The following is a 16,361-nucleotide window of genomic DNA, read 5'->3' as shown; positions in this document are numbered from 1 at the left end:
TCAGGTCTTACGAACGATGGTGCAATATTTGGACATTTTCTAGCAATTTCCATGACGTAAGATGCCAGCTAGGTTAAGTAGACCATAACGGTTTTTATATGACGTTTGATTTGGTGAAAATTGTCGGGAACATATACATGTCAATAATTGTCAATATTGAAAATTGTTGTGTAGTCCAGCTATTTCTTGCATGTGCACTTGCACTGGCGTGTGCGTTTTAACTTAGTCTTTACGCACTTGCACCGAGAGCAGGTAATTGTGCAAGAGCACTTCACATCTAGATGAAACACATCCTTGGCGAGGGGCAGCATGGTCCAAATGGGAAGCAGCTGCCGTCCTCTTCCTTCCACCCATGGTCATTTGGGTTCATGACAGGCATCATGGACATGTAGGCTGTTGCCCAGATGCTTGCTTGGAAGACACTTCTTTAAGATGTTGATCCAAAGCATCACTAGTTGGGGGAATTCTCTCCACGTCCCTAGTTGTCTGTGAGAACAACTTCATTCGGACGAGGTCAACAACATTGTCCTCATTTGATTCATTTGAGAGACAAAATTCTACAGACAAAATTCTTTGCCACCTCCTTCAACCTCGGGGATGTTTGGAATGGAGTGTCGGCAATAGTTGCAAATTGCTCCAAGAGGGACGGAATTTCGTGCATCAACGTGCAGCAGGATCGCTTACCCTTGAACTTGAAGGAAGAAGTACTGTCTGATCCAGTGAATGCATGGAAAAGGGCCATGGCTTTGCATATTGTCGTGCCTAGGTTTATGGCAATAGTATTCAGGGAGATCATTTTGGTTCTCTTTCGCGCCCCAGCTAGAAAGCTACGTATATTACACGTTGATTTTTGGTTGATTTTAGGTAGTATGGTATCTTAGGTAGAATTCAGGTGTTATTAAGGAGTTTGTGTACACCAACAAAAATTCACTTGTTTAAAAAACATTTTTTTAGAGACATATTTTAGCTATCATTTAGTATGACTAGTGTGTAAATATGATTCTAGAAGTTTTATCAGGGATTATTTTGTGAATATAACTCTTGCAAAAATAACACGTGTTTTCCACGTATATTACACGTGTTCAAAATCCTATGATTATTTGACTAATTTTTAAGGTAGATAAAGTAAAATCACATCCAGAAGAGGGCATACAAAAGAGAAAAAATGTTTACCCCAGCAGAAGGATGTTTTACCGGAATTTTTTGTATGTTGATTATATGTTGTTTCCACGTGTATTGCACGTTTCCATCTGTTGAAAAGTAACACGTGTTTTCCACGTATATTAAACGTGTTGAAGTTCTTTCATTCATTTGAGCAATTTTTAATCTGTGTTAGGTAAAACTACCTCCCAAGGACGGTATAAACAGAAAGAATTCTCCACTCAAGTGGATTGGTGTCAACCACGCTCCTCCGCAGTTTTTAGGATATAAGTTAGATTATGTGTTTTTGTAGGTGTCTTTACACGTTTTTATTACGTTATGTAAAAAGGAAACTTTATGACATTTTTTAGTCGCAAATTAATGTGATCTTTTAACAATAGTTCTCAGTGTAAATTTAAGTGGTCTCGCTTACTGATATTAAACAATTACTTACTAAGGTTTGGTACGGTAGCCACTTTAACAAGTCGAAATTCTGCCACTAAAAATGACTAGAATGAAACCGCCAACCAACCATAAGCTCCGGTTTAAGTGACGTAAAAATGGCGAAAAGAAGATGATAGAAAGCAAATTAAGTGATGGATTTTTTGTCAGCTGGTTGGCTTAGGGGTTAAGGTTAGGGCTAGAAAGTAGTCATTTCATTGACGCGGGTTCGATTCCCACCACTGCTATTTCTCTTTTTCTTCTCTAATTCCAAATAAAGTTCAAAACAAGCATTAACTCTCCGAATGAGTGCTAGAAGGGTCACAATTGGACAGTAGCCTCTTATAACAATATGTGTTATACAAATGTGTTAAATAAATACAAATGTGTTAAATTGTTGATTTCAGATACGGTACGCGGAAATTAGGTAAAATGTGGGTGTAAAAACACGTAAAATTCACCACCAAATATACGTGTAATACACGTGAAATAGTGTCGACACTTCTACGTGTATTATACGTGAAAATTAACCTATAATACACGACCCAAGGAACGTAGAATCTACGTGTCAGATACGAGGAAATTAGGTGTAATGTGGGTGTAAAACACGTAAAATCCACCACCAAATATACGTGTAATACACGTGAAATAGTGTCGACACTTATACGTGTATTATACGTGAAAATTAACGTATAATACACGACCCAAGGAACGTAGAATCTACGTGTCAGATACGAGGAAATTAGGTGTAATGCGGGTGTAAAACACGTAAAATCCACCACCAAATATACGTGTAATACACGTGAAATAGTGTCGACACATATGCGTGTATTATACGTGAAAATTAACGTATAATACACGACCCAAGGAACGTAGAATCTACGTGTCAGATACGAGGAAATTAGGTGTAATGCGGGTGTAAAACACGTAAAATCCACCACCAAATATACGTGTAATACACGTGAAATAGTGTCGACACATATGCGTGTATTATACGTGAAAATTAACGTATAATACACGACCCAAGGTACATAGAATCTACGTGTCAGATACGAGGAAATTAGGTGTAATGCGGGTGTAAAACACGTAAAATCCACCATCAAATATACGTAGAAAACACGTGTATTAGTGTTGACAGATACGAGGAAATTAGGTGTAATGCGGGCGTAAAACACGTAAAATCCACCACCAAATATACGTGTAATACACGTGAAATAGTGTCGACACATATGCGTGTATTATACGTGAAAATTAACGTATAATACACGAACCAAGGTACGTAGAATCTACGTGTAATACACGTGAAATTTCTAGCTGTGTCCCGCTTTGAATGAGATCCAAATTTCTGCTGCCGTGTTCAGGGCCTTTATGCGATGAAAGTTACTCAGAAGGATTACGACAACATCTGTGTCTCCAGTATACACCATCCCAATTGACGAAGATTGGAGTGCGTGGAGGAGATGTACTAAAACACGCGTGTCAGCTTCCTCATGGTTGCATTGATTCATTGGTGGACCGTTCCCAACATGGTGGACTTGATCACCTGCAGTGATGTAGACATTCTTGTCATTTGGGAACTCTTCTTCTGTTATCTTCGACAGGAATGTGAACAGTTCCTTCTTGTTCAACATTGAACATTCGCTAGAAACTTCTGCCAATTTCCTGGGATTTTAGCAGTACCAGATACGCGCTGTCGGATGCCTGTTTCTCGTTTTTCCCTTGTGCCTCCTTTGATCGTCAGTGCACGATACTGGACTGGTCCCAGACAATGTCTACTCTTGTCGATCGGTTCAAGTCATGGTGAACTCTTGGGCAAAATACCTTGTCGAAGTATGAATCAAAGGTCTTGCTTTGGACAGTTGTACCAGGAAGTGAGTGTATCAGTACTCCACCGTCAATAATAATGAAGTCGTAAACATCTGGTGCAAGTAACTCCTCGTCGACAGAAATTGCGCTACTTGCAAAGTTCCCCCCACGGCTGTCTAATACAAGAAAAGCTTGCCCAAAAAGCTCTGGGTGACGTTTGAAGTACTTCCTTTTCAGCTTAATTGCTGACTTTTTTGTGTTTTCTTCTCATGGAAGAACACTAACTTGTTGCGCTTGATCGGCGCTGTAAAAGGTGTGTCATTGGAGTCTCTGTCTGAAGTTATTGTACTGTTCTTGTCCCAAAGACTCGACTTTATGGACAGATACAGCAGCAACCGCCGACTCACACATCTTGTCATCTAATGTAACCATGTCTCCACTGAACTCCTCAAAAGGATTTCTACTGCTCAGCAACACCTCAGTCAGGTCTTTAACATGGCGCAGAAATCGGTGCTGAGATGTACATCCTTCTTCATGATGAGGGAGTTCTTCTTCATCATCGTCGTCGTGAGCATTTACACCACTGAACTCCTCAACGACACGGCTGATTTCTGGGCCAGTCAATATCCAGCGTTCTAACATGTCACGATTTTCAGTGAGACCAATAATGCCACCAACTCCTTTCACCCTTTTGTTGGCTTGCTCGTGTGCTTGATCGATAGGTAAGGATGAGAAATTGCTTTGATTTATTGTCCAGTGTCCCATATTAAATTCTTCCTGGATGCTAAGTGGAAGACCTTTCAGGTCTCGGATAAAAATTGGAATCCACCTTGCGTAATTGTGGTGGTCTAGAGCAGAGGTCACCAAACTACGGCCCGCGGGCCGTGACCGGCCCGCAAACTGATTTCATCCGGCCCGCCACGTGCTGCGGAAAAACAGCTGCACTGCAACTGTTAAGGAAGAAAGTTACCAAAGGGGTGTTCTTCCCGGCCATCAGCACAAGGCTGATCACTCGCTAGTAGGCCTACAGCGAGCAGCAGCAACGCTTCGCTAACCATAACGGTGTAGCTTCCACGCTAGCCATAAAGTTTATTGGACTTACCGTTCACTTACTTACCGTTCCAACTTATCGTTTATTGGAGGTCTTTATGGCTAGCGTGGAAGCTACACCGTTATGGTTAGCGAAGCGTTACTGCTGCTCGCTGTACTAGCGAGTGATCAGCCTTGTGCTGATGTCCGGGAAGAACACCCCTTCTTCACATGTCCTACCCCTGGCACCTGCTGGTTTTGTTGGCTCTTTTCCTTCCACAAGGATAAGAGTTAAACTGACTGGTAAAGCGGCGGTCGATTACCCAAGTGGCCCACGGTGCGATACTGATGAGCCCAGCCTCATGGGCGAAACACGTGTCTATCGCTGTCTATTCGATGCTACAATCGGCTGCCCAGAAACCTAAAGTTACCAAACTTTTTGCAATGGACGCTGCTGTTTAACGTTAGGCCACCACAAATGGGGACAGCCTAAACCAAATTTGGAGATGTAATGTGTTTTCAAGAGCTCGATGCCCTGTAGTGTATCACAGCAGGGGATAACTTTTCCAGCAACCTTTCGATTTTTATCACAACTTTGCTATTCCACCGCTGACTTTGTTATTTACTGTGCTCAATTCAAGTCAATGAAGATTTTAAATAGCTGTATATCTTTTCGCAATTTGTATCCGGCCCGCAGCTGTTAATCTCGCAGCAATCCGGCCCTCAGAGAAAAAAGTTTGGTGACCCCTGGTCTAGAGCAAAGAACAGACGTTGGTTCAACGTCAAGAAACAGAGTCGACAAAATGTAAGATTTTGCTGACGCTTAAATAAACGACCAAACGAAGCGGCGTTCACAAACAACAGTGCAATGGGCATTATGTAGCTGGTTTAGCATCAAAACAAACCAGTCAGTTGAGGTCAGTTGCCTAAAAAAGTCTGTTTATGGCACAAATTATCTGCAGGGATTATCAATCAGTGGGGACATTCTCTTTAAATGCTAGAAACAAAGGAAATAATTTGTTTTCCTTGCTATGACTCGAAGTTACTTAGACATCGACTTCCGATTTCGAAACTAAAAAACAATGATGTAATAAGGGTGCGAACAATAAACGTAACATTGACATAGACACCAAAATCACCACTCTGTGCTCCAATCATGTTTATTTGATTTTTATCGAATTACTCATACATACAAACCTAAGTTTAGAGAACACAATCACCATTTTGGGTTCAATAGTACAAAAGTTACGAAGCATAATGTGAAAAAATCTGGAAATTGGCCGCCATCTAGGATTTTGGCGGCCATTTTGTTTTTTTTTCATCTGACAGCTTGACACTCGGACCAAAATTGTTTTATAGGTCCTTACTTTCAAACTGGTACTGAAAACGAAACTTTTGCATCAAGTTGAAATGACTGAGTGCCTGGGAACCCCACTATTAGGGAAAAGCAATTTTTTGTAATTATCCAAGGAGCTGGGGTTTTCGCCCCCAGACCCCCCAACGCTTTGCCGTCTTCTCTGAATTGCGATCCACACAGCTACACTACAAAGATACACAATACACTTTTTTCTTTTTGTATTTCTTTGTTTGTGTCAGACAAAAATCCAAGTCGTGTTGCATACTACCTAAAAAGTGTTTCGGTGCTTGTAGGCTATGATTGTTTAATTTTCGTGGTTGCTTATGAAATATTCACCGGATCGCAAAAATATTCAACTTGTCAAAATGGACCTTTGTTAACATTAGTTGAGTAGCCCTGAGCTATAATAACAACTTCGCACTAGAGCAGCCTAGTACTGAAATATACTGTATGGCTAACTATAGTATGCGCAGAAAACAGCTGAATTTTATATAAACTGTGTCACATGCTAAACATTTAAGATGGACTAGAACTGGGAATAGCAATGTTTACAATTCATCATAATAAATTTTTAAAACAAATTGAAAAGATGTTCACCTAATCAAAAAACATGCATAAGTATTCAACCAGAAAATCACCATTAGTTTAACAACAAGGTAAAACCTCTACAGAAGCTGCCCTGAGAAGATTTGCATCAAACATGTTGGAGCAACGTTGTAAGCATTACAATGTTGTCTTTTTATTTATTGAAATTAAAATAACGTGAGCAACTCGTGTTAGAATATTAAAGCTGATTCATGATATTGCTTGCATTTAGAACTGATGCACTGCACTAATTCATGGATATTGCGCTTTCGTCCTTTTTTGTTGTTTGTTTTTTTTTTGTGTTTGCTTTGATCTGTCTTTGGCTTCGATTCATTATTCACTGGTCAACACAATTTTTGGATTGACAAAGATAAGAGGAGTCGGTGGTGAAGCTGAAGATTTTCAAGAGTGGAGAATCCGAAAATAAAGTATGTTTTCCTGTATCAAATCTGCTTTTTCTCGTTTCTTGTTTACTGAAAACTATTAAATTTAGCCTAAAAACAATTTTTTTGTTCATGCACCAGAAAGTTGGTTTTAAATTGTTGATCTGTATTATTATTAGTGCTAATACTTTATTTCGTTGTTTTCCATACTAACACACAGTAAAATATCTTACTGTGTGTGAGGGCGGGCACATTCACTTAGAATCTTAGTCTTGATGACTACATTGGTTAGCAACCACAAACTAACAAGGTGTAACGCGGTGTCACTTTAACATGAATAAAACTTCTATACAGTAATACACATGCGTTTTACACACTGTTGTTTTTACGGCGTAGGCTACTTATTGTAGAATTGCATTGAAATAAAAAGCTAAATTTTCTGACGCCGATAGCTCAGCTAAGCGCCCGGTTTCGTAAACGAAAAATGACAAGATCAAGCAACACGTGTTTAAATCTCTAGCTACGCGCTTGAGCAAATCGCTTCAGCTCTGTATTCAACGACACCTAATGGTTGTGTGGAATAATTTAGGCAAAGGCGTTTCAACCAACGGAAACATCATTCCGCCAATCTAGGTGACTAGGTCTGCGTCAGTGTCTCAAAAGCTTTTACAAGAATGTGAAACTGCCAGGATTAAACTTCCAAAGAGGATTTATCAGTCAGAGGATAATGATTCCCACAATCCACCAATTTAATAGCAAACATATTTCTGGTGTTTGGACTTCACAACTAATTTAGGGTACTAATTTTGGGTGCTGAATCTTAATCTGAATTTAGATTTTTTTCCATCACATATCTTTTAGATATACTTTTAGCTTCCCTTTTGGCGTGTCATTACGTTTTTGTTAGTAATTTTGCGCCAAAAACAAATTGGTATCAAAAAGTTTGTGAACATATTTCGTCTATTTGTGTACCCCATGGCACGGGTTACTGGAGTGGATATAGCGCAGACAGTGTTTATGTCTGACAAACGCAACGTCAAAGTTTCCACTTTTGGGCAAAAGTAACAATTTGTTATTATCATGTGTCAAAACCTGACGGGATAAAATAAGTATGAAATCAGATTCGAATTCAGCACCCGAAAATTACTGTACATCAGTTTTTAAACTTTATACCGCAAACTCGTGTTGACCAGTGTATCGATAGACAGTTCTTTAGTCCTTTAGTTAGCCTTATTTTGTGAGTAATCCCGTAATCCCCTTTGGGTTTGTTTTTTTTCGGTCATTTATTGGTCATTGACCGAATTTTTAGCAAAATGTCCGAAAAAAAATATAGTCAATTTGGTCAAAATGTCTGAAAAAATATATAGTCAATTCGCTGGGTGTTGCAAGGATGAGTTTCGCTGATGAACGTTGAAGAAACGTTTGTCTGGTCTGACTTTTCTTAGATAAAACACTACAACATTTCTCAGCGAAACTTAATGTTGGAGCTAGTCAGCAAGTGCAAATTTTGGTTTGTATCAGCTACTTGTAAGGAAATGTTTTCATCAGAAAAAATGACCGAAATAAATAAAAAATGACCGAATTTTTTTAAGTAATTTTGGACAAATGACTTAAACGTCTGCATAGCCGAGTGGTGAGAACACTGGAACGGCAGTCGAATAGGCGCCGGTTCGACACCGCTCAAGAGCATGCGGCTGTGTCTGTGGCAGGACACTTAAAGACATGCCTGAAGGTGGACACGAAGATTGGCTTCTTTGCCTTCCCGCCCACTTAATCTAAATCTTCAATCACCTGGTGTAAGTCTGGATACGACAAACAAAAAAACTTAAACGTCTGAGGGAAAAAAAACCCAGATCCTCTGAATCCCAGGAAAGCCTAAATCTATTCTACAAACTTTTATTGGTGGTGAGAATATCTTCTTCCGTTGCAATGTTGACGATGTTCGCATCTTTGTCAAATGTGGCTGGAAAATAAAACAATTCATTAAGATTTTAATTAAACTTCAGTGATTCTGCAATACATTCGCTTGTTGTCAGTTTGAAAGCTTCCCATTGGTTTGACAGGTTTTTAAATCAAAATGAGACAGCGAGACTTCAAGCTACGACGTTGAGGAAGGCAGCGGTAATGAATGACGGCGATGAACTGTTTTATTTTGATCAACAACGCACGAGTACAAAATAATTGACACGGCGAGAAGAACACAATAAACATAGCCAGGTCAGAGACTTTTAAAGGGATACTAAAGGAAAAACCTGACTTGGCGATTTTCCACGTTCTTTGTGTTTAACCTGCTACCATAAAACGATTTTCAATAAAATTTTGCCCCATTGCGGTCTGATCAGCATTCCGCGCGTGCTTTTATCAGAGCTTTCAAGTTTCAAAACCAGAATGGGCCTGAGCAGCGAAGCGTGCGACTGTACAGTCTACGTAACAAAAGACGAGCAATCAGCTGATCACGCAACAGTTGTTACTGCCGGCGATTTAACTGTAGGCTATGTATGTATATACATCAAAACATCAGATTTCAACGTCAAAACATCAGACAGTTTGCTCAAAACCTCAGATCTGATGTTAAAACATCAGATGTTGTAACGTGGCTTTTGTTATTGCTGTCTTTTGTGACGTATTCTCGAGCTGTGTTTGCACTTTTTGGTCATTTTGAAAAAAAAAAGAAAATAAATGAAACATTGGACTTTGGGCCTTGCCAGCGCCATTGAAAAGTTGTTTTTTTTCGGTAATTTTTTTTAAATGTATTCTTGAATGTTCAGTTTACGCATTTTAATGCTTAATTCCCGTTTGAAAATTTCATTTAGTATGCCTTTAAAGAACCGGCCTGCCACGCCCCGCGGAGACGAGGAGCGGCGTGATTATGGGGTGACGACAAGCCAGCAACCAGGAGGGGCATTTGCCCCCCCCCCGAAATTTTTTGAAAATTTTTTAAGTGATGAAAGGCCAGCAAGTGCGATTGATGCGGTGTCAGCAATAGAATCCTAAAAAGAGTTTTATCCAAACATTTACAAACTCTTGATAATTTTGGCTACACTTCCAGTCACAACTGCTTCTGCAGAAAGAACATTTACCTGTCTACGACGCTTGAAAAGTTACCTTAGAAGCACTATGGGGCAGGACAGGTTTTCTGGACTAGCTCTCATGCAAATCCATCGTACTCAAATTCCAAGCGCGGAATTGGTGTTAAACGAACTTGCCAAATCAAGTAGAAAGTTAGACATTATGCTCTAAATTAAAATGTCATTTTGCATTTGTAAAGTCAACTTCTTTGGGCCTACAAACATAAAAACTTGTTGAGCCAACAAAATGTTTCAGGATTGTAATTTGTAATTACCGTGTTGAGTTTATTCATATGTAGGCCTATCTGTTTGTTTATGTTGATGTAAATATATGTTATTGATTAATTTATGACTCCAGTCGTGCCAATGCAGTTCGTAGCCTACAGATGTTGTACTTTATTTGTAATCGATTGAACACATCACTGTATTATCGTAATTTTCTTCCTTGGGTAGTCATAGCTAAATGAGAAAAGTTACAAAGGCTAGTTTCCTTTAATGCTGTACGGTAGCCTACTAAACTTAAAACGTGATTGACATAAGTTATGACCACTGTACCGTAACATGGTAGTGCCACACACTCTATCAATGGTCGTGGACATTAATATAAAAATGTCTCAATGCATCATTTTAATGTTTGTTCTTTGATAAAAATTAAATGCCCCCTCCAAAAATATTTGCTGGTTGCGGGCCTGGGTGACGATGCACCCGGAAGGGAAGTGGTCACAACGGTAAACCATAATCTCTTCGTGGGAAAATTGTAACATAAGATTCCCGAATCCGTTCGTCTGTATGTAATGACCGAAAAAGAAACACTCTTTGAAACGTCTTTTCAAAAAGTGTATTCCTGTAAAATTAGCCCGCGGCTATCGAAATCGAGATGCAACGTCGTACACCTCTAAAAACTGTCACTACAATACAAACTACTTAGATAAAGACGGAAATTTTGTCCAGCTAGCAAGCACTAAGCAAACAGTTTAATGTGCGACTAACTCTCAAGCAACCATTTCACGAATGACCAGAATAGATAGCAATATCTCAAACTCACATTCACAGTACTGTGACGTAATTGTGAAAGACATTGTCACGCAATTCAAACAGGTGTTCAAAGCTGGTGAACCAATATTTCATGTTTAAACAGGTTTGACACTGAAACAGGTTTGACACAAGTCGTACGAACGATGGTGCAATCTCTGCTCATGTTTAGGAAAAATTCCATGACGTAATACGCTAACATTCAGTAGACCTGAACGGTTTTTATATGACGTTTGATTAGGTGAACAATTGTCTGGAACAGGAAGTCCACCAGCTTAAGTTGCGGGGGCCAGGCTGGGGAGTCTAGGTACCTGTGGAAGGAAAGTGTGGATCGAAAATTTTGTGCGACTCGTCCGCAAAGTTAGCTTTTACATTGTTTTTCACCAGAGGCATGCAACCGGGCCCGCGGTACTCATTTACAGTACGGCCTATTGCTCGCATTGTATCATATTAAAAAAACAATGAATAGTTTCTCTTTGTGGTAGCATAACTGTTGATATTTTCAACGTTTTATTACATTCCAATGTTAAGTTTAAACTGGCCTATTAGGTTATGGGGTTATATGATAACTAGTTGTTTTACATTCAATTCGTAAAATCGTTTAGCTGAGTTCAAAATGACGAGTAAGCAAGAAAGTTCGTTCTGGAAAATAAATGTTCAACATTGAGTGATGAGAAAAACTTCAACATTATGAAGATGTGCGTAATTTGCCTGGTTTACCAAAATAGCCTGACAGAAACCAATACGTCAAAGCGTTTGTGGAACATGCTTCCTAATAACGAAGCCAAACAAATTAACCAACCTACAAACCGCAACTGCTAATTTTTTTCTGTGAATTGGAAACAAAATTAGCCTAATTCCGCTGGAAATCCACTGAACAGGAAATTCTGGAAACAATTCTCTTGAAAATACAAAGCGATTGCATTTGTTACAAAATAAGTGATCATTGGCGGATAAGTGTACAGCTGTTTCATTAACTTACAGAGAACCTTCAATTTCTTACAAAACATACCTATGTAGCTACGGTTTAAATCAGTTGTTTTTTGAAAAATTAACCTTGTGACCTAATTATACTCAGATTCACGTTCTTGTGTACGCGAATAAAACATAATCGCAACAGTTTTCTCACATTTTGCTGCAACCCTGACAAAACCTTGCGGCGCACCAGGACGCCGAGTTTGGAAGGCGTTGCACTAACAAGCAAAGCAAGGTCCAATCAGCCATGGTCCAATTAAATTTATGCCATCCACTACAAGACAACTTATACCTGGAAGGAAGGTATGTGGTCTGCAGTCTAATCTAACTAGGTCTAAGTGTATTTGACTCTTATATAAAAACAGATGCATCTCCTGTTTCACACCAACGAAGAAAATAGTTTTAAAAAATGACTCAAAGAAAAATTGGGTCTTAACCAGGGCTGTGAAGTCGGAGGGAGTTTGGCGTATTCGTAATCGGGTTCAGAGTCAGAGTTGTATATTTTTCACCAGATTCCGCAGCCCTGGACTCAACTGTTACATTAACTTTGTTTCTATTTTTTCTCCAACAGAGAAAGTGTAGAAAAGCAGCAACACTTTTGCAAACTGGTTGTAAAGTTGCGTTGCAAAAAAAAAATTTCTTTATCTTTCAAATTATACCTGTTGTAGCGATTGTTCCACTTTTAACATTAGTGCGTTGTTTTCTTTCAAACTGTAATGCATCAAAAAACAATGTAAGTGCGTATCTTGACGTAGCCTATACAATGCAACACAATATTTGACAAACTGCGCGGAATTTTGGAGCTGTAATTTTTGAAAATCTTGAATTTAGATCAAAGTCTAACTTTCCAGATCGTTAAAACTAGGGGTGTAGCCTAAAGTTCGACAACGCAGCTCTCTTTAAAATGCTGGTAATCATTTATTTTAATTCTCTTTGCTGTCGTTTTTGTTTGAGTATACAGGGTTGAGAGTTTACTATTTAGCACCCCAAATTGGCCATGTTTCCTAGACTGCTCCAGAAGACAGGGTTGAAAGTCGTTAGTCAAAAAGCAATGACTATTACACTACTCGATAGTGCCCAAAAAAGACTTTTCGACCAGGTTGTTTTTTTGAAAACAAGCAAGTGAATCTAAAAAAACAAGCCCAAAACAGGCAAATCAACACAAAAACAAGCCCCAATAATTTGCAACCAATACCAATTAGCATAAACCACGCAGTTTAGCAGTTTAAAATTTTCAATACAACCTTTGCAGTACATACATCACGTTTATTCAAGAATGACATTTGTTTACGCCATTCTAAGCAATAATTATCTTGAAAAGAAGGGATACAATGTTGACTACAGTAAAAACCTCGCAACTTTAGTGTCAAAAACAGGTTAAAAAAAGTTTGACTGGCCAAAAAACAAACCCAAAAACAAGCAACCCGCAAACTAAAAAAAATATACGCAAACTCGAAAAAAACAAACCCAAATTTGGGGGAAAACCGCAAGGTTGGCAACACTGTTAACGACTCTCACTGGCATGGTTTTTTTTAACTGTGTTTCCACAAAATTTTCCTTAATCTTCTAAAGTTCGAAAACCGGAAGGGGACTAGGTCGGATAGTACTGTAATGCGAAAACTAAATCTCCTAAATTCGTTTTGACGACGAAATAAGTGAACAACAAAAAATGATTCAGCAGTTCTCCTAAATATCGATTAGTGAAAAACGAATAATGATTTCGTTGCTTGTATAAAAAAGCAGTGAATAACGTGCATTCGATATTTATTTTTAAAGGAATGGGTATAAGCATTCGATATTCAGAAAGCAACGCATAACGCTATCGAATAGTGCCAACTAGTCGTCACTTCTAGAAGGTTATGACAAATAACAGCTACCTCATTCACCAATATTCACTCGTCCAGTCGATTGTTAATTATAAGATGGCGCTTCAAATTTTTCTTAAACCATGGGCCGGTTCAAATCCAGTTCAGTTTGATTTTAATTTTTGACTATCACAGCAAAAACAAACAGTCTAGGGCTCTAATCTAAGCCATGAACAATAATTGAAAAACATTTTCATATACTTACGCTTCCACAACAGAAGGCAACCAGGGTAAGAAAAACAAGCAACTTCATCATCAACAGTTCTCACATAAAAATGTATTTAATATATTAGGTTAAACTATTGTATAGGCTGCACCAAGCAACTGTTATGTGCAATAACGAAGGCACGAAGGTGTACCCAGGCATCTCTTAGTAAACAAATCATAAAAATACGGCATTGCAAAGAAAGATTGAGAGAGTTCGATTATGGAGCGAAAATATACAATTATCGTTTTTTATGTAGGATACGGGTGTCCTTTGCACGCATGAAAAATACTTCAAGGTCCTGGAGTGAGATTTTATGAAATATAATTTTTGAATGCAATATAGTCATTCGTGAATAAATAAATAGTCATAATTAGGGCAACCAAAAGTCAATAAAGTCAAAATTTTTCTGCCTTGTTCAAAGTTTATAAAACGTCCACAAACTAAATTTCAGGCTGACACGAAGAGAAGTTTCAAAGTTATTAAGTAAAAAAAAGTCAAAATTCATGGTTAGGTCAAAATTTTCTTTTAATGTAGTTTTTCTTCTCTCTATTGATATTTTATTAAAAGCTACACAGATACTGATTTTTTGTTGCAATTTCTGTTGCTATTCTGACGTAATAATCGATTTGTTGCAATTTCTGAGGTAATAATCTTGTTTCGCCCACTACTGACGATTGAATATTAGTCAACTACCCTAGTGCTGTTGATGAGTTGGTTGCCAGGGTTAAAGCAATGACCATTAAAAACAGGTCAAGAAGAGCTAGTTTTACTTCCATTGGCCAACCTCCTCAGCCAATTGTAACTAAATGGGCCACTTGGTTGAAAGCTGCTTCTATTATTCAAGAAGTCTACCAGAACTAAGGAATATTGTGGAAGACTTCCTTGATGGTGGGGTCTTGCTGCGGCGTGCTCGAGATGCTGTAAAAGCTCCCAATTTAGCTACTCACCTTGTAGAAATAGAGGAGCAGTACAGCGCACTGTTCGATTCAATTCAGAAGATGGAAGATAGCCGATACACCATTCAAGAAGCTTACCAGAAAATGAGGTCCCTCAACTTTGGTGTTGATGGCTGCCGAATTGGAAAATATATTCAAGCAAGAATCTCAAGGAATGACATCAAGTGCATTGTGAAAATGGGACGAGATGATATTTCACCACATTTTTATAGCCTGCTGAGGAACTCCCAAGCAACTTCTGTATTTCTCTATTTTAGGAAAAATTTTGACGAGAGACAGGAACTTCAAAGGCGATAATGTGAAACATTACTTGATGTTGAAGTATAATACAGCAGAACCCTCTCAGTAATTTCGGGATATTTAAAGACACTCCATATTTATCTTTTGCAGTTTTTCGAGTGACTTTCATTACCTGTTCCGGCTGTTCGCTAGATGTGGTGTCCTTGAGTCTTCCACATTTTCTCATATTTCATTAGAAAAGAAAATATCCTTACCTAACGGTTTGATTTCTAATATGCTTTGTATTTCGCATTTGGGTTGCAAACGCAGAAAGCTATTGGTCAAAATTAGGTCAATATTTGTAACTTATAAAGTCAAAATTTCAAGTTTTTAGGTCAAAAAATTGGTTGCCCTAGTCATAATTTTTTAATGCAATATAGTCAAGTCAATAAATCGTATTAAATAGCATACCATGCAATACCACAAACAGTATTCACTTTTAGGCGGAAAAACTCCAATAAATGAAATCACCATATATCTCGAAGAGTTTGCTTCAACCTGAAATGAAGAGTCTCCAGAAAACTGGGAAAACCAGGCAAAAAAGAAAGCTATGCTATTCAGGGACTCTATCCACTTTTAGAATTCGGGGGGGGGGGGTGATTTTTAGACAGTCAGTGGGCTAAAATCGTCTTAGTCATTCCAAACCACTTCAATAAGTGGAGGGGGGGTGATCACCCCCTCACCTCCCCTTGGATACAGCCCATGATGCTATTACTGTATTGCCTTGATAGCTCACACAGTCTCATACAAAAACTACGGAACAAATTAAAGAGCAGCCTACGTCATAATGTTCATCTAAATTATCTCACTGTATGTTGCAGACCTGACCAATGCTAAACTTTTACTATCGATGAATATTGTCAACGACCAGACCTACAAGGCTAGGTAAAGCTATGAAAAGAAGCGACTATGTCACGATCCATTAGGTTCAATAAAACCCTACCTTTGAAATCCCAAACTGCGTTAGTCATGCAGTGTTCTTTGTAAAGGAAGATTTATGATCATAGAAGGGAGTTTTGAAAATCACTTCAACACAGTCAAAATGATTGAAGCTTTATGATAGCATTGTTTTTTTATGCCGCATTAAGCAATTACATCATGATGAGGGTGATTGATCGGCAGCTTGTAAAGTTTGTAACAATTATTGCAGATGGAAGGAAATTGGTAGCCTTTTGGTAGCCTATCAGATTTACGATGTCATCACACCACATTGTCACCTTACTTATCCTCATTGCGT

General features: G+C 38.6%; 1 protein-coding gene across 2 annotated transcripts in view; it reads right to left on the bottom strand.

Annotated features, from left to right (window-relative positions):
- The window catches only part of LOC145780085 (meprin A subunit alpha-like), a 34,793-nt gene extending 19,210 nt beyond the window's left edge, over positions 1–15,583 (bottom strand). The window contains exons 1-3 of one of the 2 annotated variants that reach the window (XM_082591809.1): positions 15,536–15,583; positions 12,476–12,527; positions 8,636–8,704 (exon numbers count right to left, since the gene is read on the bottom strand). In XM_082591809.1, coding sequence (XP_082447935.1) covers positions 8,636–8,704; positions 12,476–12,527; positions 15,536–15,538 — 124 coding nt within the window. In that variant the 5' untranslated portion in view covers positions 15,539–15,583. Of the gene's footprint in view, positions 1–8,635; positions 8,705–12,475; positions 12,528–13,886; positions 14,066–15,535 lie in introns of those variants that run through there. The other variant, XM_082591801.1, reaches the window with a different exon arrangement.
- Positions 15,584–16,361: the final 778 nt, after the last annotated feature.

This window comes from Aplidium turbinatum, chromosome 1, assembly GCF_918807975.1.
Source record: "Aplidium turbinatum chromosome 1, kaAplTurb1.1, whole genome shotgun sequence".
In the NCBI taxonomy this organism is placed as follows: domain Eukaryota; kingdom Metazoa; phylum Chordata; class Ascidiacea; order Aplousobranchia; family Polyclinidae; genus Aplidium; species Aplidium turbinatum.
Note: the sequence above shows the minus strand (reverse complement) of the source record. Positions and strands in the feature narration are given on the sequence as shown.